Here is a 24,960-nt window from a genome sequence, read left to right as displayed (position 1 = left end):
CATCTGGTTTCCATTATTTCTACTCAGTGTGCATGCATGCTAAGTCACTTCAGTCATGTCAGACTCTGCAACCTATGGACTGTAGCCCTCCAGGCTCCTGTGATCATGAGATTCTCCAGGCAAGAATACTGGAGTGGCTTGCCATTTCCTCCTCCAGGGAATCTGCCCAACCCAGGGATAGAACCTGCATCTCCTACAGCTCCTGCACTGGCAGACAGGTTCTTTACCACTAGCGCCACCTGGGAAGCTCCTTCTACCCAGTAGTTAGGTCTTATTGTTGACCTCATGTGAAGGTAATATATCTTTTTTACCCTGACTACTTTTAACATTTTTCTATGTCCTCACTTTTTAGCAGGCCTCCTATGTCTTGATATAATTTCTATGTATTTGTTATTTTTGAGTTTCAGAGAATTTGTATCCATCAGTTGATGTCCTGCTTTAGTTTCAGAAATACTATTATTATCTGTTCAAATGTTGCTGCTGCTGCTAAGTCACTTCAGTCGTGTCCGACTCTGGGCGACCCCATAGATGGCAGCCCACCAGGCTCCCTGACCCCTGGGATTCTCCAGGCAAGAACACTGGAGTGGGTTGCCATTTCTTGCTCCCTGTTCAAATGTTACTTACCCCCTATTTTCTTTCCTTTCTTCTAGAGTCCAATACGGAGAAGGCAATGGCACCCCACTCCAGTACTCTTGCCTGGAAAATCCCATGGATGGAGGAGCCTGGAAGGCTACACTCCATGGGGTCACTGAGGGTCAGACATGACTGAGTGACTTCACTTTCACTTTTCACTTTCATGCATTGGAGAAGGAAATGGAAACCCACTCCAGTGTTCTTGCCTGGAGAATCCCAGGGACAGGGCATCCTGGTGGGCTGCCGTCTATGGGGTCACAGAGAGTTGGACACGACTGAAGTGACTCAGCAGCAGCAGCAGAGTCCAATAACATATATGGTTAATTTATTTCACTAATTCACAGTTCTCTAATTCTGTTTGTGTATTTTTTTTTCTATTTTTATCTCTGTGCTTCTATTTGAGTATTTAATCTTAATAAGTCTTTTGGTTCCTTAACTGTATCTTATACTCCCCTGGTGGCTCAGACGGTAAAGCATCTGCCTACAATGTGGGAGACCTGGGTTTGATCCCCAGGTCGGGAAGATCTCCTGGAGAAGGAAATGGCAACCCACTCCAGTATTCTCGCCTGGAAAATCCCATGGACAGAGGAGCCTCTTAGGTTGTAATCCATGGAGTCACAAAGAGTTGGACGTGACTGAGCGACTTCACTTTAGTCACTTTCACTGTATACTCCATGACGGCTTCCCTGGTAGCTCAGCTGGTAAAGAATCCACCTGAAATGCAGGAGACCTCAGTTCGATTCCAGGGACAGGAAGATCCCCTGAAGAAGGGATAGGCTACCCACTTCAGTATTCTTGGGCTTCCCTGGTGACTCAGCTGGTAAAGAATCCATTTGCAATGTGGGGGACCTGGGTTTGATCCCTGGGTTAGCAAGATCCCCTGGAGGAGGGCATGGCAACCCACTCTAGTATTCATGCCTGGAGAATGCCATGGACAGAGACTGGAGGGCTAGAGTCCATGGGGTCACAAAAAGACATGACTGAGTGACTAAGCACAACACAGCATGCTTTTAACAGATAAGCATAATATATGCTCCATTACTAACTGTATCTTAGTAATCTGTCTGTTTTTCTCTCTTGAAGGCTAGTCATCTGGTCCTATCTTTTGGGATGCCTAGTAATTTTTGATTGAATGCCAGACAGTATATTTTTAAAAATCACAAAGGCTCCAAATGATGTAATCTTTCTCCACAGAGGATTCCCTTTCCCCACTGCTAAGCAGACAAACTGCGGGTTTCTCTCTTTAATCTACATGGGGAGTGTGCTCAGTTAACTATGGGTTGCTGCCCTCATATGGTTTTCTATCCCTAATTTGTTCTTGGCCCTTCAAGATTTTCAGTTAAGTGTTTGCTGTATTTTACAGACCTTTCCCTAATCATTCAGACTTTAAGAAAAAAATCTTAAGAGTACACTGAGAGTGCCACCCTTCTTTGAATGGGTTTTGTCACTGATGATTTTTTTAAGCCTACTGTTCTCTGCAGCCTGAGTATTTAGCCAGTGTTATGAGGAAAACATAAGCATAATATATGCTCCATATATATGCAAGAGTGAACATCGACATTCTAGGAATCAGCAAACTAAAACGGACTGGAATGGGTGAATTTAACTCAGATGACCATTATATCTACTACTGTGGGCAGGAATCCCTTAGAAGAAATGGAGTAGCCTTCATGGTCAACAAAAAGAGTCTGAAATGCCGTACTTGGATGCATCTCAAAAACAACAGTATGATCTCTGTTCATTTCCAAGGCAAACCATTCAGTATCACAGTAATCCAAGTCTATGCCCCAACTAGTAACACTGAAGAAGCTGAAGTTGAATGGTTCTATGAAGACCTACAAGCCCTTTTAGAACTAACACCCAAAAAAGATGTCCTTTTCATTACAGGGGACTGGAATACAAAAGTAGAAAGTCAAGAAACACCTGGAGTAACAGGCAAATTTGGACTTGGAATACAAAATGAAGCAGGGCAAAGGCTAATAGAGTTTTGCCAAGAGAATGCACTGGTCATAGCAAACACCCTCTTCCAACAACATAAGAGAAGACTCTACACATGGACATCACTAGATGGTCAAAACTGAAATCAGATTGATTATATTCTTTGCAGCCAAAGATGGAGAAGCTCTATACAGTCAGCAAAAGCAAGACCAGGAGCTGACTGTGGCTCAGACCATGAACTCCTTATTGCCAAATTCAGACTGAAATTGAGGAAAGTAGGGAAAACCACTAGACTATTCAGGTATGACCTAAATCAAATCCCTTATGATTTATACAGTGGAAGTGAGAAATAGATTTAAGGGACTAGATCTGATAGACAGAGTGCCTGATGAACTATGGATGGAGGTTCTTGACATTGTATAGGAGACAGGGATCAAGACCATCCCCATGGAAAAGAAATGCAAAAAAGCAAAATGGCTGTCTGGGGAGGCCTTACAAATAGCTGTGAAAAGAAGAGAAGCAAAAAGCAAAGGAGAAAAGGAAAGATATAAGCATCTGAATGCAGAGTTCCAAAGAATAGCAAGGAGAGATAAGAAAGCCTTCCTCAGCAATCAATGCAAAGAAATAGAGGAAAACAACAGAATGGGAAAGACTAGAGATCTCTTCAAGAAAATTAGAAAAAAAAAGAAAAAGAAAATTAGAGATACCAAGGGAACATTTCATGCAAAGATGGGCTCAATAAAAGACAGAAATGGGATGGACTAACAGAAGCAGAAGATATTAAAAAGAGGTGCAAGAATACACAGAACTGTACAAAAAAGATCTTCATGACCAAGATAATCACGATGATGTGATCACTCATCTAGAGCCATACATCCTGGAATATGAAGTCAAGTGGGCCTTAGAAAGCATCACTATGAACAAAGCTAGTGGAGGTGATGGAATTCCAGTGGAGCTATTTCAAATCCTGAAAGATGATGCTGTGAAAGTGCTGCACTCAATATGCCAGCACATTTGGAAAACTCAGCAGTGACCACAGGACTGGAAAAGGTCAGTTTTCATTCCAATCCCAAAGAAAGGCAATGCCAAAGAATGCTGAAACTACCACACAATTGCACTCATCTCACACTCTAGTAAAGTAATGCTCAAAATTCTCCAAGCCAGGCTTCATCAATACGTGAACCGTGAACTTCCACATGTTCAACCTGGTTTTAGAAAAGGCAGAGGAACCAGAGATCAAATTGCCAACATCCACTGGATCATTGAAAAAGGAAGAGAGTTCCAGAAAAATATCTACTTCTGCTTTATTGACTATGCCAAAGCCTTTGACTGTGTGGATCACAATGCACTGTGGAAAATTCTGAAGGAGATGGGAATACCAGACCACCTGACCTGCCCCTTGAGAAACGTATATGCAGGTCACGAAGCAACAGTTAGAACTGGACATGGAACAACAGACTGGTTCCAAATAGGAAAAGGAATACATCAAGGCTGTATATTGTCACTCTGCTTATTTAACTTATATGCAGAGTACATCATGAGAAACACGGGGCTGGAAGAAGCACAAGCTAGAATCAAGATTTCCCGGAGAAATATCATAACCTCAGATATGCAGATGACACCACCCTTATGGCAGAAAGTGAAGAGGAACTAAAAAGCCTCTTGATGAAAGTGAAAGAGGAGAGTGAAAAAGTTGGCTTTAAGTTCAACATTCAGAAAATGAAGATCATGGCATCTGGTCCCATCACTTCATGGGAAATAGATGGGTAAACAGTGGAAACAGTGTCAGGCTTTATGTTTTTGGGCTCCAAAATCACTGCAGATGGTGACTGCAGCCATGAAGTTAAGAGATGCTTACTCCTTGGAAGGAAAGTTAGGACCAACCTAGATAGCATATTCAAAAGCAGAGACATTACTTTGCCAACAAAGATCCGTCTAGTCAAGGCTATGGTTTTTCCAGTGGTCATGTATGGATGTGAGAGTTAGACGGTGAAGAAAGCTGAGCGCTAAAGAATTGATGCTTTTGAACTGTGGTGTTGGAGAAGACTCTTGAGAGTCCCTTGGACTACAAGGAGATCCAACCAGTCCATTCTAAAGGAGATCAGTCCTGGGTGTTCTTTGGAAGGAATGATGCTAAAGCTGAAACTCCAGTACTTTGGCCACCTCATGCGAAGAGTTGACTCACTGGAGAAGACTGATGCTGGGAGGGATTGGGAGCAGGAAGAGAAGGGGACGACAGAGGATGAGGTGGCTGGATGGCCTCACCAATTTGATGGACGTGAGTCTGGGTGAACTCTGGGAGTTGGTGATGGACAGGGAGGCCTGGCGTGCTGCGATTCATGGGGTCGCAAAGAGTCAGACACGACTGAGCTACTGACTGAACTGAACTGAACTGATGAGGAAAACATTGGTCAAAAATGTTCTGAAGTGAAAACTGGCTGTGTGTTTCAGGTCTCAAAAAAAAGCCCAACAGCATCCCCCATAACCATCATCTACTAGCAACTGCACCAAATTTAAAAATTTCTGCCAAAGCTCCAGGACAAAAGTGGTTGCAGAAGCCAGCTATCCTAGGTGTTTCCCTCTGTGAACACATATGCTGAATCTTCTCCTCTAACCTGTATATTTTTCATTTATTTTCGTATCTTCCAATTCTTTTTTTTCCCCTCGGTTTTCTTGTATAAAATCGGGCATGAAAGAAGAATTATGTATAAGGTATTCATAAGTTGAAACAGTGTCTGGCACATAATAATTGCTTAATAACTATTAGCTATTATTATCTGACATTCTTATTAGAGATTACTGTTGCAAAAGGGACAAAATCAAGTAAAAATGCATACTAAATTATGCTTTTTATGAATTTTGCCCAGCTAAGGGATCATAACCTCTACAAATGATGATTCTAAATAATTATCCCAATCCTTTTACCTCTATTTCTTTTATCTTGTTGCTCTGACACAACAAGTAGTATAATAATTGCCTATAAAAGTGTGGAGGATAAAAATGGTACATAATGAATTCATAGATCTGGCTAAGGAGGTTTCTAGGCAGAATATTTAAGTGCCAATTGTTCACTTAACTGCCTATGATTAAGTATGGATGGAGTAATGAGCTTAGGTACAAAAGGAGCTAAGTTTTCAAGCAAAATTTAAAGAAAATACAGAACTAAGACTTGATGGGTTCAAAAATAAGACTGTTTCTCATTTACAGCCAGTCCAGACAGCAAAAGTTTCACACAGGAAGAAATGACATCAGTACAAAGGTCAAATCCAGAGAGCTGCCAGTAAAACTGTGGCCACAAAGTCAGGATCTCAGAGATGAGACTGGAAAACCAAGACGTTAGAAAGGTTTGAAACATGTTCACAGATCCTCGCATGTAGACAAGAGGGCTCTAAAGAATCTTAAAGGTGCGCCTTGTGCTACACAAAAAATGCCAGTAAGTATCTTCAGGGTATTGTCCCACAGCAGCCTCACACAAAGTCCAAAACCCAGTAAGGTGTGTGTTGAAGAGGTATGCAGATATGATATTTCTATAATGGAGTTTATTTCAATGTGATACATAGGAACACCATGAAGTTTTAGACTTGAACTTGTACTAGGACAGAAGCAGCTCAAAATGACAAGACCTCTGGGCTTTCAGTCTTTTACAGAGAGGAAGCATGCTGAGAAAACCACTACATATTTTAAAAGGTGCTTCTTTTTATGGAAAAGAAAAGATTACTCAGAGGATGTAGCCAGGAGTTGCTAGGGCAGAACTAATAGCTAAGAAAGAACCATTTCCAGAGGAACAGGCCCACATTAACAAACCTGCAACATGCAGTAACTGTGTATTTCAGAACTGCTATATTCTTCCCATTCCCCCTGTCTGAGCAGTATTTCTTCTGATTATCCCTGTCTCACTATTATAGGTTGAGTATAAATCAAATAACTAATAACATTAGTTCACAAATCTTTCCATCCAGAGAAACCAAACATGAGGAGCTAAACCTAAAGAAAAACACCTGGGGAGCCATACATAAAAAGTCTCAGTGCAGGTACCTGGACATGATTTAAGAGGATGATTTTAAGATTTTATGCCTGAACCTAATGAGGTAATGAGATGAGAAATTGGAGGTCTTCAGGGGAAAATAAGTATTGGGGCTGAAACTCCCATAGTCTGGCCATCTGATGCAAAGAACTGACTCATTTGAAAAGACCCTGATGCTGGGAAAGATTGAAGGTGAGAGGAGAAGGGGATGACAGAGGATGAGATGGTTGGATGGCATCACCAACTTGATGGACATGAATTTGAGTAAACTCCGGGAGTTGGTGATGGACAGGGAGGCCTGGTGTGCTGAAGTCCATGGGGTCTCAGAGTCGGACACGACTGAGCAACTGAACTGAACTGAACTGACGGGAAAAGATTAAGTCATTTTTACATATGAGAGAGATGTCAGTAATTGGGAATCAGAGATGGTCAATGGTAGTCCCTACTGATGGCTCCTAGTATTCTTGCCCTTCAATAGTTTCTCCCACATTAAATCCTACATGGATTCCCTTTAACCAATAAAACCACACTATTCCACACCTAAGTCTTAAAAAGCACTGACAGCTTTCATATTTGCATTTTTGAGAATCTGGATCACCAGGTAAAACTACTGTGCTCAAGAAAAATCTGGTGGAGAAGCTCCATGGAAAGGCTCTGAGATTACATAAAGAGAGAATGAAACCCAATTATTCAAGCCCATTCAAAACCCTAGATGACTCCAGCCCCAGCTGCCATCTCACTGTAACTGTATGAGACCCCTTAGACAAGACTGAAAGAAGAACCACTCAGGTAATTTACAGAATCATGAGGTTATAAATTGTTTTTAAACCACTAAATTTGGGGATGGTTTATTATGTAAAAAGAGATGACCAAAATAAGGATGGGCTAACTCTGTGTAGCATGAATCCATATATACTTCTATAGTGAAGAAGATACGTATCATGATCAATCTTTGCACACATATACATGTAGCATCCACCATCACCATGACCGAGATACACAGCAGTTCCAACAACCCAGAAATCTTGGCTGTACCCTTTCCTGGTCAAGGACTTTTCAGTGCAAGTCCTACCGCTTGTACTGAAGTAACCACAATTGTAAGGTCTGTCACTGCTAACTTTTATCTATGTTTAATATACAGTATGTACTCTTTTCTTTCAGCCAACATAATTCTGGGAAACACATCTACACTATTGAAAAGCAGTCTATCCTTTTTATGGATATGCCACAATTCTGCCGATATATGCCACAATTCTGCCGATAGATATTTAGATTGCTGTAGTTTCAGACTTTAATAAGTAAAGCTATTACAATGTTGCTTCAGTTGTGCCCGACTCTTTACAACCCTATGGACTGTAGCCCAACAGGCTTCTCTGTCCACGGGATTTTCCAGGCAAGAATACTGGAATGGGTTGACATTTCCTTCTCCAGGGGATCTTCCCAACTCAGGGATCAAACTTGCGCCTCTTAGGTCTCCTGCATTGGTAGGCGGGTTCTTTACCACTAGCGCTACCTGGGTGGGAAGCTATTACAATAATTCTTATATATGTCTTTTTGTGTATAAATGTATTCATTTCTCCTGGGAAAGTTCCTAAGAGTAGAACTGCTGAATTATAAGGATATATGTATGCAGTGTATTTCACTGTGGTTTTAACTGCATTCCTTTGATGAGTAATAATTTTAAACATTTTTATATACTTGTCCATTTGGATATCCCTCCTCTATAAAAGACCTGTTCAGTTTTCTGTTTTTTTATTTAAAAGAAGTTCTTACTGTGGCAAAATACACATAAAAGTTTACTATTTTAACCATTTTAAAGTTTACAACTCTGGGTTATGCCTATTTTTAATTGGATTGCTATTTTCTTATTTTTTAGGAATAAATTTAATTATTAATGACTTCCCTTGTGGCTCAAACAGTAAAGAATCTGCCTGCAATGCTGGAGACCTGGGTTCAATCCCTGGGTCGGGAAGATCCAATGGAGAAGGACATGGCAACCCATTCCAATATTCTTGCCTGGAGAATCCCATGGACTGAGGAGTCTGGCGGGCTACAGTCTGTGGGGTCACAGAGAGTCAGATACGACTAAGCAACTAACACCTTCACTTTCACAATTATTAATATATTCAGGATAAACATCTTTGTTGGATATATATATATATAGAGAGAGAGACATACAAATATAAACATATAGCAAGTGTCTTAACTCAGTGTATGCTTTATCGATCTTTTTGATGCTGTCTTTAATGGAAATAGGTTCATAATTTTAACAAAGTCCAAATTAACAATTTTCCTTTTATGATTAGCATTGTTTATATCCTGTTTAAGAAGTTGACTATCCCCAAAGACATGAAGATATTGTTTTCTTCTAGTTTTATTGTTCTCCTTTCACATTTAGGTCTATGATTTACCTTCTTTTTTTCAGAAGGTTAGTATATGTTTGTTACTCAGTAGCTCTATCGTGCATTGCCTGACTGTAAAATTTTGAGGGTCTAAAAACTTTCATTTTGTGCAGTTTCTGACCCTTTCAATCTAAGCCAGTAATTGCTATTAATATAACATTTTCAAAAACCTAGTGGGTCTCCCCTGTATGTCAAGATGACCCCTCTCATTAGACAAGAGGGTTTTCCCTAGATCTTATCTAAATAATGCCATCTCTGTTTCCTGAGTTCAGTTCAGTTGCTTAGTCGTGTCCAGCTCTTTGTGACTCCATGGACTGCAGCACACCAGACCTCCCTGTCCATCACCAAGTCCCAGAGTTTACTCAAACGTAGGTCCATAGAGTCGGTGATGCCATCCAACCATCTCATCCTCAGTCATCCCCTTCTCCCACCTTCAATCTTTCCCAGCATCAGGGTCTTTTCAAATGAGTCAGTTCTTTGCATCAGGTGGCCAAAGTATTGGAGTTTCAGCTTCAGCATCATTCCTTCTAATGAATATTCAGGACTGATTTCCTTTAGGATGGACTGGTTGGATCTCTTGCAGTCCAAGGGACTCTCAAGGGCCTTCTCCAACACCACAGTTCAAAAGCATCAATTCTTCAGCACTCAGCTTTTTTTTATAGTCCAACTCTCACATCCATTCATAACTACTGGAAAAACCATAGCCTTGACTAGACAGACCTTTGTTGGCAAAGTCATGTCTCTGCTTTTTAATATGCTGTCTAGGTTGGTCATAACTTTTCTTCCAAGGAGCAAGTGTCTTTTAATTTCATGGCTGCAGTCACCATCTGCAGTGATTTTGGAGCCCCAGAAAATAAGATCAGTCACTATTTCCATTGTTTCCCCATCTATTTGCCATGAAGTGATGGGACTGGATGCCATGATCTTAGTTTTCTGAATGTTGAACTTTAAGCCAATTTTTTCACTCTCCTCTTTTACTTCATCAACAAGCTTTTTAGTTCTTCTTTGCTTTCTACCATAAGGGTGGTGTCATCTGCATATCTGAGGCTATTGATATTTCTCCTGGCAATCTTGACTCCTGCTTGTGCTTCATCCAGCCCAGTGTTTCTCATGATGTACTCTGCATATAAGTTAAATAAGCAGGGTGACAATATAAGCCTTGACATACTCCTTTTCCTATTTGGAACCAGTCTGTTGTTCCATGTCCAGTTCTAACCTGTATACAGATTTCTCAAGATTTCTCAGATTTCTCTATTTCCTGGATTCAGCTAAATTGGATCCCAGTGTCATATGCATAATCTCTCTAGCAAAAAATTGTCCAGCCACATCCTTGGATTCTCTCCAGAGCATGCTATATAATTTTTTGCAGAAGCATGAGAATTTCCCAAATTATCAAATTCTGGTTCCTTTTTGCCTAACAGTTTCTTCCTCAATTTATCTATATCCTCTGATACATGCATGCTAAGTCAACTTCAGCCAGGTCTGACTCTTTGAGACCCTATGCAGTGCAGTCCTCCAGACTCCTCTGTCCATGGCATTCTCCAGGCAAGAATACTGGAACAGGTTGCCCTTCTCCAGGGGATCTTTCTGATGAAGGGATTGAACCAGCATCTCTTACATCTCCTGCATTGGCAGGCAGGTTCTTTACCACTAGCACCACCTGAGAATCCCATATCCTCTGATATTTTAACTATAAACAATAAGTAGAAACCAGACTGCAAATTCCACACTTTGCTTGATAATTTGCTTAGCTAAATATCCAAGAATTCAATGGTTACAAGCTCTGATTTCCATTCAGCAGTAGAGTATTACTCAACCAACTTTTCTACCATTTTATAACAAGGATCACTTTCCTTCCAGTTTCTAGTAACATTTCCTGATGTTACCAAAAATCTTACCAGAATCACCTTTAACAAATTCATATTTCTTTCTAGTAACATTCTGCTCATGACAATACGTCTGTTCTCTAAGATGACAGCACCTTTGTCTTCTATCCTCTTCACTTCCTTTTGAGTTTTCATCTGAATCTAGACTTGATTATCACACACCTCAAAATTCTTCCAACCTGGATCCAATTACCCAATCTCAAAGTCACACCCACAATTTTATGTATCTATTAAAGCAGTATTCTACTTCTAGGAACCAAACTCTATATCAGTTTCCTAGGGCTGTCATAACAAACTGCCACAAATTAGGCAGCTTAAAATCACAGAAATTAATTTTCTCACAGTTCTGGAGGCCTAAAGTCCAAAACTGAGGTTTTATCAGTGCTGAGCTTCCTTTGAAGGCTGTAGGGAAGAACTGTTCCTTGCATCTATCAGCTTCTGGTGGCTCCTGATGTTCCGTATTCCCTAGCTCTAATCTCTGCTTCTGTCCTCACAAATGCTTCTTTTCTGTTTCTCTGTGACTCCAGCCTCTCTCTCCCTTCTCTTATAAGCATACCAGTCACATGATTTAGGACCCATCCTAACCCCTAAATGATCTTATTTCAAGATCTTCAGCTTAATTATATATACAAAGACTCTATTTCCAAATAAGGTCACTGTAACAGTTTGCTAGCTCTATCATAACAAAGTACCATAATTGAGTGGTTTAAACAACAGAAATTTACTGCTGCATAGTTTGGAGGCTAAAAGTCAGATCAGTGTTTCAGCAAGACTGGTTTCTTTTGAAGACAGCAAGAACCTATTCTATTCTCCCCAGCTTCTGGTTTTTGCTGCCCATCTTTGGTGTTTCTTGGTCTATAAAAGAACCAAGGAATTGATTCTGATTTCAGTCTTCATCTTCACATGGCATTCATTCTGTACGTATAAAAATTTCCCTTTTTATAAGGACACCAGTCAGACTGGGTTAAGGTCTACCCTAATTACCTCATCTTATGTCTAGGGGTTAGGGTGTCAGTAAATGAGTTCAGTAGTAAAGAATGCTCCTGCAAATGTAGAAGACACAGGTTCAGTCCCTGGGTTGGGAACATCCCTTGGAGAAGTAAATGGCAACCCACTCCAGTATTCTTGCCTGGGAAATCCCATGGACAGAGGAGCCTGGCAGACTACAGTCCATGGGGCTGCAAAGAATCGGACGCAACTGAGCAACTAAACAACCACCACCAGTTAGTTCGTGACTGCGGTGGTTTCTCCTCCAGATCTTGGCTGTGACTCTGGGTTGCCTGTCTCTCCATATTACAGGGTGGCAATTTGCCATGCAACCTCAATTCTCTGATGGGTTCATGAAAAGGCACCAATTTTCAATTTGTTCACCTTCTTGCTGTAAGGACAGGAGCAACAACTTTCAAGCTCTTTACATGTTGGAGCTGAAACCAGAAGTCGCCCTAATGTATTGAATAGTATGATGATTTTAAAAATAACTTTTACATGTATTTGTTGCAATGAGAATACTGATCAGCCATCTATCTACTATATGTTACTGGGAGCGGTATGTTACTGGTACCCACCTCTCTCCATTGCCCTTTATATAAGCTTTTCTCAACCAATACCCTATTAGATTAAACACTATAGAAAATCATTTAAATAATTATTTTCTAAATTTTGCCAAGGATCTTACATAGCTAGCACAATGCCAGATGCATAGGAGTTAATTTATTACATAATATGGATGCCTTAGTCATTTTATCCCTATACACATTTTATGTGTATTTCTTAGAATAAATATATTTTCTCACATAACTGTAAAGTAGTACACTCAGGAAACTCAATATCAATACAATATTTTAATATAACCTACCATCAATAGTTCGGTTTTCTCAATTGTCCCCATAATCTTTTCCCTCCAAAAGAATTGTGACCTGAATCATATATTCATTCAGTTGTCAAATATCTTAAGTCTCTCTTTCACTCTGAAACATTTCCTCAGCTTTTCTTGGCTTTTATGCCACTGATTTTTTTAAGAATACAGGCCAGTTTTTGTTTCTGATTTTGGCTTTGTCTGATGTTTCCTTAAGGCTAAATTCAGGTATGTATCGCTGGTCAGAATACTTCATAGTGATATTGTATCAGACCCATAGTGATACTGCATCCTTCCCATATTAGTTTCTATCACTCAGGCAAGATTATTGTCTGGTTCTCTACCATACAGTTAAGACAATATTAATCTTACTCCTGATCACACTTCACCTGAATCCTGCCCCCAGACTCTTCATGCATTGTTGATTCTTACCCAACCAATTCTTACTATGAGTACTGCAATGATTGTTTCATTTCCCTGCTCATTCTACATTAATCAGAATCCTACTCTATGTAAAAGTTTCCCTTTTCCCTTTCTCTCCCTCCCATCCTCTCTCTCTCCCTCTTTCTCATCAGAATAGATTCATGGCTTCCTATTTTTTTCCACTGGGTTCATTACTGTTAATTCTGATGCTCAAAGAGCCCCAGATTTGGCCAGCGGGAGTGAAGCTTATTCAAACAAGCTCTTGGGTTTTTGTTTATTTTTCTTGACATGCCATCATCATTTTTTTAAAAATGTCCCTGCCTTCTGGTAGCAATAAGATGTTCCAGGCCTATTTTATATCCTCTCTTTCCCAAGCCTGGAGTTCAGCCATTTCTCTAACAATCCATATTTCCTTTCAGTAGGGAATGTATTAGAAAACAAGAATGAGTGCCAGGTGTTCTCACTGCTATCATGGTAAGTTTGAGTTTAGACTTGTCATATCCAATTTGGTAGTCATTATCCAAATGTGGCCATTTAAATCAAAATTAATAGAAACAAAAATTCAGTTCCTCAGCTGCACTAGTCACACTTCATGTGTAGTTACATGTATTTAGCAGCTAACATACTGGACAGCACAGATAATTATAGAAATTTCCATCCTTACAGAAAATTCTATTAGACATTATTGTTCTAGACCCTTTCACATAGCAAACACACACACTTTTTTTCCATCTCTGTTCCAATTACTCAAGTGCTTTCTTTATCTTGACCTAAACCCTTTCAAAATTTGGATTATCTTTCGAAACCAATCCTTTCTGGTGCATTTCTTAGTGCCTTTAACCAAGCTCCTTCTCCAACCCCCAAATATACAGTCTTTACTGATTTCAAACAAACAAAAATTTTGGTATAGCCACTGTGGAAAACAGTATGGCGGTTCCTCAGAAAACTAAAAACAGAATTACCATAAGATCCAGTTATCCCACTCCTGGGCATAAATCCAGACAAAACTATAGTTCAAAAAGACCCATGCACCTCTATGTTCACAGCAGCACTATACACAACAGCCAAGACATGGCAACAACCTGAATGTCTATCAATAGATTAATGAGTAAAGAACATGTGGTATAATGGAATATACTCAGTCATAAAAAATAACAAAATAATACCATTTGCAGCAACATGGATCCAACTAGAGATAATCATACTAAGTGAAGTATATCAGAAAGAGAAAGACAAATACCATATGATATCACTTACGTGTGGAATCCAAAATATGACAAAATGAAACTAACAATGAAACAGAAAGAATCACAGACAGAGGGAACAGACTGGTGGTTGCTAAAAGAGCACATGTGGTGGAAGGATGGAGTGGGAAGCTGGGGTTAGCTGATGTAAGCTTTTATATAGCAAGGTCCTATTGTATAGTACAGAAAACTATATTCAATATCCTATGACAACCATAATGGAAAAGAATATTAAGGAAAAAAAATATATGTGTGTATAACTGAATCACTTTGCTGTACAGCAGAAATCAACACAACACTGTAAATCAACTATACTGCAATAAAAATACTGATTAAAAAACATCTGGGTTATTTTTGTCATTACCAATGTAAATATTAATTGGTAAGAACATGGGCTTTGGAATCAGACCTATTTCTTACTAGCTATATGACCTTGGGAAAGTTACTTAATCTCCCTAAACTTCAATTTCTGCATCTAAAACTGGGATTAATAATGCCTCGTAGTTATATGTTTGAAGACTAAAAAAAATAATATACTGAATATGCTTAGCATTATGACTGGAATATGATAAATTATATGGCCTATTAGTAACAATAATATTAGACTTGTTTCTCCTTTGTTTACTGAAAGTTTTAAATTCGTTCACTTTTCCAAGCCATTCTTCACATTACTAAGGCATACACAGTATGTTAGCAATACTGAGCAAATATTCTAAATTATTCAAATAGATTCCTTCCAGTTAGAATATTAAGACCTATTTATATGTGAAATATTTCTCTTAGACAATTCTATTTATAACTCTGAAATTATAAAATCAATTTCAAATATTTATTGCTTATAGCAACTTTAAATAAAAATTGTTAAATAAAGTATTTCTTATATAAAAACTTTAAATAAAATATTTTCCTATTAGGTTGATTAATTATGTAAAATTTCTGAAAATTCTGAAATAAAACTGAAAAATTTCAAGTTGAGAGGGCATACTAGTAGCTGAACTACAGAATGGCAAAAATCAAATTATTGATAAGAATTAATTTGTCAGAATTCATAGTCCTATTTATAAAAGGATCCTATAAAACCAAATTTGAAATTTGTTTCTAATGAAACAAAGCATCTTGATTTTGTTATAGAAATATATTTAAAAATAGCTAATGTAGTAATACTCAAAAACAACACTAAAGCAAAGATAAATTCCTTTCCTCTGACATATTATTTAAAATATAGAAAAAGAGCATGTTATACCTAATGATAACTAGAGATGACTTATTTTTCCCTCCATCACAGTTTATTTAAGATATGTACTGAAAGATGTAAACCTAATATTTTGCTAATAAATGAAAAACATGCTTTTCAAAATGAATGCTTTTAGTAAAGCATATTTTATTTGTAAAAAGTGTAAGCATGGTCATCTAAACTTTCACTGCTTATATGAAAAAGGGGTGCTCATCAAATTTAACAAATACTACGCCTATAAAGGAAAGCGATGTCATTTCCTCCAAAATAACTACAGCCCTGTAGATTTTTACCTTTTTCTTTACTAAGCAAAAGACAAATATATAACATGCTTGTGTCTTATTACCCTTACCGGTAAAATTTCAAAATCAACTTGATATGTAATTTTCTTTCAGATTAGTTTAAACATGATTTAAAAAAATGGAAATGTGAGAATTTCAGAATACACTGCTATGTTACAAAAATTATTAAATCTCACTTCTTCTAAATAACTATGTACAATTCATATCCTGTCACTTGTTAAATATATGGACAGTAAAATCTTTGTTCATGTTTTCCCAAAGGCAACCTTACCTGTGGAGTCCAATAAAATGTTGGGCTCAATCTGTAGAGTTTTCGTTTGTGGAAACTCTGAAGTGGCCTTGTTCGAGCTGCTGTACTCATGATAGTCAAGGATGGAGATTTCAATCTTGTCCTGTCTTTTCTCCTTTTCTTACTGTGCTTCTGGTTAAGTAACCAGCTACTGGAGGAAGAGAGCTCATCTAAATTCTCTGAAGCACTGAAATGCCATGAAATAATTGGGGAGTGGAGGGAATAAAACAAAACAAACAAAGACAAAGAAAACTAAATGTAAATCACCTTGATCTATTATGACAGAGGAGCATTAATTTTAGCCAATTTTGTGGTAACAACTGATGAAAGAATCAATATTAATGGAAAATTACATTTCAAGTTGTGAAAACAGAATCTGTATTTTCTCCTGCAAAATAAATATCCCATAGGTTAGAGATGCTCACATAAATTCACTAGTACAATGTAAATTTCACTGTAAATCAATAATCATGAATATTACAGTGTTAAAAGCATCTACATCAAATTCTTTTTCAATAAGGGTGAATTTACACAGGATTGTAGATTTTAAAAAGGCTAAAGTCTCATCACTACATCATTAGCTGCTCTTAAATAAGCACTACATATCTTACCAGGGGATTCTGAAACAAAGATGCAATCTGTCTACATTTTAAGAATTTTTTAAAATTTCTGATGATACAGAAGATACAAACTATAAAATATTTTATCAGATCACACAAAATACACATGAAAATAAGCATAATTTTATAATTATCCCTCATATTAATTTTAAAATACTTAAATATTTTAGATCAGGAGGGATTTAATGCTGTCACCACATAAATTTATTTATACCAGTATATTACATATAAAATATTCAGCTTTTCAGGCACTATAATCTACCAGTTCAACCTTATTTATATAAACAAAAGCTAGCCAACTTAGCATTCTAAGATCAACAAGTGAATCTATATGTGCTATTGCTAATCACAAATAAATTCTAAATGTGCTATTTGGTTCAAGTAGAATCAGTGTTTAAAGGTAAACATAAGATACAGTTTTTCTATAGCTGTGTCACTGGTTTTGAATGCTGCACAATATTCTCTTTCAGATAAAGCAAGTAATTCAAGAAAACTTTATATAGTAGTAAGAAACTAGAAATAAAGGTACCTGAATGGCTTCTGTTGGTGAAACTAAAAGAGAATAATAAAATATGGAATTTGGTGATTACATACAAATACACAATTGAGTATGTCTATTGGCCAGACCAGTATAGGGAAAAAAATCTGATGATAAATATTTTATTTTTAAAATATTAACTTCAGTCTTCAGAAAGCTCTAGTCATGAATGTTTTAATTATCAGTTAATAAATATTCTAAAGATTATCTATCTGAGAAAGGTTTAGGATATACCAATACTCTCAAATTAACAGGTCCAGTCTCATATACTGATGTTACTTTTTGTAATATATCATATGTATGACTATAAAAGCCTGAAGTGTATAACGTGCTAAGTAACAGTCTGCTCTTGAGAAACCAGCCCTTGACCTGGGCTACCACATCAAGGGTAAACAGAAGGCATAGGTGATAGCCAGTATCAAGTTAGGTACTAAGCATGTCGGATACAGACGTAAACCAAGGTCAGGAAAAAGACCGATTAGTAGGTGGTTAGTACTAGAGGTGATCACATCAGGAGAGTGAGGATTCAGGAACGTAGGAGTAGATCTAGCACAAAAGGTAGCTCTTCTAGAAAGTGAGAAATAATCTCTAGGCAGATGACACTGGCTCCTTAAAAGAGACATTGCTTGGGTAATATCTAGGGATAATGAAGAGTTTTTATTCTAGCAGTCTGGAGCACAGTTCTAGCAGTTCTTTCCTCTGTTCAGTTCTCTAGTTGTTAGTGGGCACTTGTTTCCCCATCCCTGAAGGAGGTATAAGGAGGTGAGCCACTATATTCTTAACTGAATGACATCTCTCAGCTTTTGAACTGGTGAGAGGCTCACAGGCTAGTTTAAAGATAAATGGAAAGCTTATTTGTGTCTCTAAATGTTACATTTTCAAGTTTCAAAGACTAATACAGTATCATTGGAAAAAGCTCACCAAAGTTGGCACTTAAATCACTTTATAAATAATTGATGAAAGTGATAGTGACTCTGTTGTGTCAGACTCTTTGTGACCCCATGGACTATAGCCTGCCAGGGGATCTTCCCAACCCAGATATTGAACCTGCATCTCCTACACTGGCAGGCAGATCCTTTAACCACTGAGCCACCTGGGAAGCTGCTGTAAAGGGTTATTTACCCTTTACAAACCACTGATAAATGATAAACCACTGATAAACTCTGCAAACCACTGATAAACTCACTTATTCTGCCCAATGGTTTACACTAAAGAGAATGAATCTTACTGAAAAGGAGAACAAGAGGAAATTATTTGGAGGACAACAAAACGCTGCCTAAGTGACTCTATAATCCAAGGTTATTTTTCCCCTCAGGAGATAATAATCCAATACCTAACACTAGTGGTAAAGAACCCGCCCGCCAGTGCAGGAGATGTAAGAGACACCGGAGGAGGAGGAGAAAACCCAGGAAGAAAAAAACATTTCAATAAGAGACAAGGCTAAGTTTTCCCACTGAGTTGTGGGTACCCTAGGAAACCCCAGAAACTGAGGATACAATAAGCCACTGCCAAGTACTGTCATAATTGTCACAAAAATTATCAATAAATATCAACATATAATTTTGAAATAGCATGCTTACAAGTGGTGTAGTACCAGGTAAGGACACAAATCACACTCCTTTAGATTTCTAACTGGAAGCTTTTGTTCAGAGAACAATAAAAATCTCCAAAAGGATAGCCTAGGGCCCCTGTGTAATAGGCAGATAGTACAATTTGGCTCTAGAATAAACTAAATAATTGAGGAGGGGGAAGAAATGAGGGTGGTTTTTGGGCTTACACCTTTCTCCATTTCCACTACCACTCTCTTAATCCAAGCTTTTTTCCGCCAGAATTCCTCCTATACCCTTGTAACTGGGCCCCCCTCATTCACACTTTATTCCATCCAGTCCCTTCTAATCTTTCAGGAAAACAAATCTGGTCCTGTTTTACCCTTTCCTTCCATGCCTACACTGCTTAAAATCTCTCAAAGCCTTCTCATTGCTCTTGAGAAAAATACTTAAATCCTTAATGGAAAAGGCCCTGATTGGTCTGCTCTCTCAGCCTCCTCATGTGTCACACTCCCTCTCCTTCTCTGTGTTCCAGCCACATTGCCTCTTTTAATTCCAAACAACTCACACTTGCTCCAGTACTAAACCTACTATATATAATATCTGCTTCCAGGAATTTTCTCACATCCTTCTTCACTTATGTAATTTCCAATAACCATTTGGCTCTCAGTTCAAAAGTCAGTACCTCAGGTAAGTCTTTGAGCCCTTGCATAGTCTCTCCAAAGACAAAGTCAAATTCCCTTCTGAGTTCTGATAGTACCATTCACCTTTTCTTCATAGTATTTTTCATGATGCCAATTTTACAATTATCTGTGTTACTATCTGATTAGTGTCTTTTTCCTTTTCTAAAACTGTAAGTAATAGAGAGACTGTGTTTTAACTTTTTATCAGAAGTTCCTGATATTATACTTGGCATATGACAAATGCTCAATAAATATTTATAGAATGAATGGAGAAATGTACACATATATACATTTTCAGATTTATCACTCCAGCTCTGTGCTTTGCACAGGGTATATATATAATACCACATAATGTGAAAGTGTTAGTTGCTCAATCATGTTCGACTCCTTGCAACTCCATGGATTATAGCCTGCCAGGCTCCTCTGTCCGTGGAATTCTCCAGGCAAGAATATTAGAGTGGGTTGCCATTTCCTTCTCCAGGGGATCTTCTGGACTGAGGGATTGAACCCAGGTCTCCTGCACTGCAGGCAGATTCTTTACCATCTGAGCCACTTGGGAAGCCCATACCTTATATGGGAAGCATATAACACTACATACCTTACCCAAATAGTTTAGTGAATGAGTAAACATGGAACATTACAGTTTAAGAGCCAAAAGAAGCTCTAAATAGAAGGTTATAAGAGAGCATTTAGAAAAATAAGACATATTTACACTGCCTTGAGTTCCATTCTAAATCTCTTAATTTGACTTACAAAAGTTAGTTTCTGATAGTAAGCGATGATGTACCTTATTTTATCTTATAATCATATATGCCTATTATAAATGGGTAAGTATTATAAAGCAGATGAGAACTGTAAGATATTTTGATTTGTAAAAGAGAAAGCATGGATAAAGTTTAAATTTTTTCTTTTAATTTAAAAAGTGCAAAATGACCAAGAGTTTTATCGAAGAAAATATTTCAAAAGTCATGAGTTCCTGTTTTATTAACATTGCCTAATTTTTCTAATAGTAATGACTTTCTGATATAACTGATTGTCTATTACAATTCCAGAAAATCTTAGCAGTTAAGATATTTATGAATAACGACAGGCATTCAATTTGCTTTTACAGAGAATAAATGGAATTTTCAAGTGAATTTTTTAGTTAAAATTTTACTCTGATTACTGCAGAAACTAAAGGCCCAGAAGTGAAGCATTTAATCTTTTAACTGTTCTATACATCAGTGTCTCTTTTGCTGTCTCGTATACAGGGTTACTGTTACCATCTTTCTAAATTCCATATATATGCATTAGTATACTCTACTGATGTATAGAACAGTCTTTTGGACTCTGTGGGAGAGGGAGAGGGTGGGATGATTTGGGAGAATGGCAGTGAAATATGTATAATATCATATATGAAACGAGTCGCCAGTCCAGGTTCGATACACGATACTGGATGCTTGGGGCTGGTGCACTGGGACGACCCAGAGGGATGGTATGGGGAGGGAGGAGGGAAGAGGGTTCAGGATGGGGAACACATGTATACCTGTGGCAGATTCATTTTGATATATGGCAAAACCAATACAATATTGTAAAGTTAAATAAAATAAAATTTAAATTAAAAAAAAATCTTTTAACTGATATTTGAATATTAATTCCTACCAAAATCACTTTCTGCAAACATTATTCACTTGTATCAAAATTAATAAAACAATCTAAAGATATGGGCTTATAGGAACATATATTTGCTAAGTTCTTGGTATCATCTTGGTGATGGAGAAAATGGTGAATAAATAAGGAAGAACAGTCTAATTTCAATCTGTTTTTTTTTTTAATTTTATTTTTAAACTTTACAATATTGTATTGGTTTTGCCAAATATCGAAATGAATCCACCACAGGTATACATGTGTTAAAACTCAATGAAAGATAGTCTAAGATTTTTAGTAACTTGTTCAAGTATTTAATAACTTTTGGCTTAAGCCAAACTGTATTCTTAGAAGGACTGGAATCATCATCATAATGCCATGCTCAAATGCTTTTACTAAGTAAGAAACTTTTGGGCCTGGCTATAAATTTAGAAAGCTAAAACCATAAAAACACAGACAAGATTTCATAAAGTTATTTTTATCTTCTAATCTCAAGAAATAGCAGCAGAAAACAAGTACTCAACACAGAATTTTAAAATATTGTTTTAGTACTTTTCAACATTTCCCCTACATTCATGTACTCTTATACTAAACACACTTAAGAAAAGCAGAACTCCACATCGAGAAGAAAATTAGAATGTGTATTATCTAAGAGATTATGATAGCCTGCCAGTTACCAATCTATTCTTATACACAAATACCCATACTTGCTATACGGGGCTGAAGAGTGTTGTCACATTTACATCTACCAGGAACCTCAGACTGTGACCCTACTTGGAAATACAGACTTTCAGGAGTAATTAATGAGGTAAAATGATGTCAGAGTGGATTAGGATGGCCCTAAGTCCAGTCACTGATGTTCTTATAAGAAGAAACAAAGAGTTCAGGAAGAGATCCCAGGGAATAACATCCTTACATGTGAAGGCAGAAGAGAAATGGTCTATAAGCCAAAAACGCCAAAGACTGCTAGGAACTACCGGAAGCCAGGAAAATGCAAGGAAGGATTCTGCCTTAAACCTTCAGAAAGAACATGGCCCTGCCTGACACCTTGATTTTCAACATCTAGCCTCCAGAACTGTGGAAGAAAAAACATCTCCTATATTAAGCCACACACTTCGTGCTGATTTAAGATCCCTATGAAACTGACATATTCATAAAGTACATGCCTAAGAATCACTATTTTTGCATAATTTGTAATCTCTATTTCAAGTCTACTTTTTGTCTTTTGGAGTTGTCTGATGACCTCAACCTATAGCAGCTAAAGTAGGCGGCAACCTTTTCCAAACCTTCCCTGATGCCCAGCGTCCTGCCAATAGTTGAATTTACTATCTTTCTTTTTCTTGACAATATTTGGAGAAATGAACACATTATTTACTCAGATATACTCAAAGATATTTTAAAGAAATTACATAAAATAGGACTTTATAGAAACTCACTAAAATGGCCTAGTAGGGGCACTACTTGTCTTCCACATGGCAAAAACAAGCACCTCTCAGATGACCAGTGATCGAGATCCAGGCATTATCTACTACATATAGAGAAAACAGTGCCTTGACCAGCCCATTTTCCCTACTCTAGGAATTAAGTAGGAAAATTACACCCCCCTCCCCATTCACTCAAAAATACAAGTCTCTTCAACTGTAGCAACAAGAAAATGCTGGAATACACTGTAAAATGATCTTCTAAATTAGATGTGTCTCTAAAAAAAATTTGATCTCTGGTTCCTCTGCCTTTTCTAAATCCAGCTTGAACATCTGGATGTTCTTGGTTCATGTACGATTGAAGCCTCACTTGGAGAATATTGAGCATTATTTTGCTAGCGTGTGAGATGAGTGCAATTGTGCAGTAGTTTGAGCATTCTTTCGTATTGCCTTTCTTTCAGATTGGGATGAAAACTGACCTTTTCCAGTTCTATGGCCACGGCTGAGTCTTCCAAATTTGTTGGCATATTGAGTACAATACTTACATTTGGTTGTTATTGTTGATAACAGCATCATCTTTTAGGATTTGAAATACTTCAGCTGGAATTCCATCACTTTCACTAGCTTTGTTTGCAGTGATGCTTCCTAAGGCCCAGTTGACTTCACACTCCAGGATGTCTGGCTCTAGGTGAGTGATCACATCATCTTGGTTATCTGGGTCATTAATATTGTTTTTGTATAGTTCTTCTGTGTATTCTTGCCACCTCTTCTTAATATCTTCTGCTTCTGTTAGGTCCATACCGTTTCTGTCCTTTATTGTGCCCATTTTTGCATGAAATGTTCCCTTACTATCTCTAATTTTCTTGAAGAGATCTCTAGTCTTTCCCATTCTATTATTTTCTTCTATGTGTGGATCATGACATACTGGAAAATTCTTCAAGAGATGGGAGTACCAGACCACCTTACCTGCCTCCTGAGAAATCTGTATACAGGTCAAGAAGCAACAGAACTGGACATGGAACAACAGACTGGTTCCAAATTGGGAAAGGAGTATGTCAAGACTGTATATTGTCACCTGCTTATTTAATTTATATGCAGAGTACATCATGTGAAATGCCAGGCTGGATGAAGCACAAGGTGGAATCAAGATTGCTGGGAGAAATATCAATAACTTCAGATATGCAGATGACACCACCCTTAAGGCAGAAAGTGAAGAGGAATTAAAGAAAAGAGCCTATTGATGAAACTGAAAGAGGAGAGTGAAAAAGCTGGCTTAAAACTCAACATTCAGAAAACTAAGATCACGGCATCCAGTCCCATCACTTCATTGCAAAAGATGAGGCAACAATGGAAACAGTGACAGACTTTATTATCTTCGGCTCCAAAATCACTGTAGATGGTGACTGCCCCCATGAAATTAAAAGATGCTTGCTCCTTGGAAGAAAAGCAATGACCAATCTGCTGCTGCTGCTGCTGCTAAGTCAGTTCAGTCGTGTCCGACTCTGTGCAACCTAGGCAGCAATTAAAAAGCAGAGACATTACTTTGCCAACAAAAGTCTGTAGTCAAAGCTATGGTTTTACCAGTATGGATGTGAGAGATGGACCATAAAGAAGGCTGAGCACCAAAGAACTGATGCTTTTGAACTGTGGTATTGGAGAAGACTCTTGAGAGTCCCTTGGACTGCAAGGAAATCCAACCAATCCATCCTAAAGGAAATCAGTCCTGAATAGTCACTGGAAGGACTGATGCTGAAGCTGAAACACCAATACTCTGGCCACCTGATGCGAAGAACTGACTCACTGGAAAAGACCCTGATGCTGGGAAAGATTGAAGGTGGGAGGAGAAGGTGATGACAGCAGATGATATGGTTGGATGGCATCACCGACTCTATGGACCTAAGTCTGAGGAAACTCCAGGAGTTGGTGATGGACAGGGAAGCCTGGCGTGCTGCAGCCCATGGGGTTGCAAAGAGTCAGACGCAACTGAGTGACTGAACTGATTTAAAAAAATTAAGTTATTTACCTAACTCTGAAATATTAAGGTACATCTTTACACAACCATTAAAATGGAAAAGAAATATTTTAAGTATAAAAAGCTTCAGATATACTATTGAAATAAGATATAAAACTTCCAATAGAGCTCAACAATGAAAATTATGTATAAAATGATAGGAAGGAAATATACTCTGAGCAATACAAGTGATTTCCACTTTCTTCTAGATAGCTCTTGAATTTTTAAGTTATTGTACAATGAACTTATATTAATTTTATAAGAACACTAAAATGTCATCTATA

At 37.8% G+C, this 24,960-nt stretch overlaps 1 protein-coding gene across 8 annotated transcripts in view; it reads right to left on the bottom strand.

Annotated features, from left to right (window-relative positions):
- KANSL1L (KAT8 regulatory NSL complex subunit 1 like) overlaps window positions 1-24,960 on the bottom strand; it is a 126,181-nt gene that overhangs the window by 28,126 nt on the left and 73,095 nt on the right. For 6 of the 8 annotated variants that reach the window (XR_011467606.1, XM_070387259.1, XM_070387289.1 and 3 more), the window contains one exon: window positions 16,213-16,417. Coding sequence is in view for 7 of the 8 variants with exons in the window: in XM_070387259.1 (XP_070243360.1) it covers window positions 16,213-16,417 (205 nt within the window). In the remaining variant the exon portion in view is untranslated. The remainder of the gene's footprint in view (window positions 1-16,212; window positions 16,418-24,960) is intronic. The other 2 variants (XM_070387292.1, XM_070387296.1) reach the window with 2 other exon arrangements.

The sequence above is a fragment of the Bos mutus genome, chromosome 2 (genome assembly GCF_027580195.1).
Source record: "Bos mutus isolate GX-2022 chromosome 2, NWIPB_WYAK_1.1, whole genome shotgun sequence".
NCBI classification, from domain to species: Eukaryota; Metazoa; Chordata; class Mammalia; order Artiodactyla; family Bovidae; genus Bos; species Bos mutus.
Note: the sequence above shows the minus strand (reverse complement) of the source record. Positions and strands in the feature narration are given on the sequence as shown.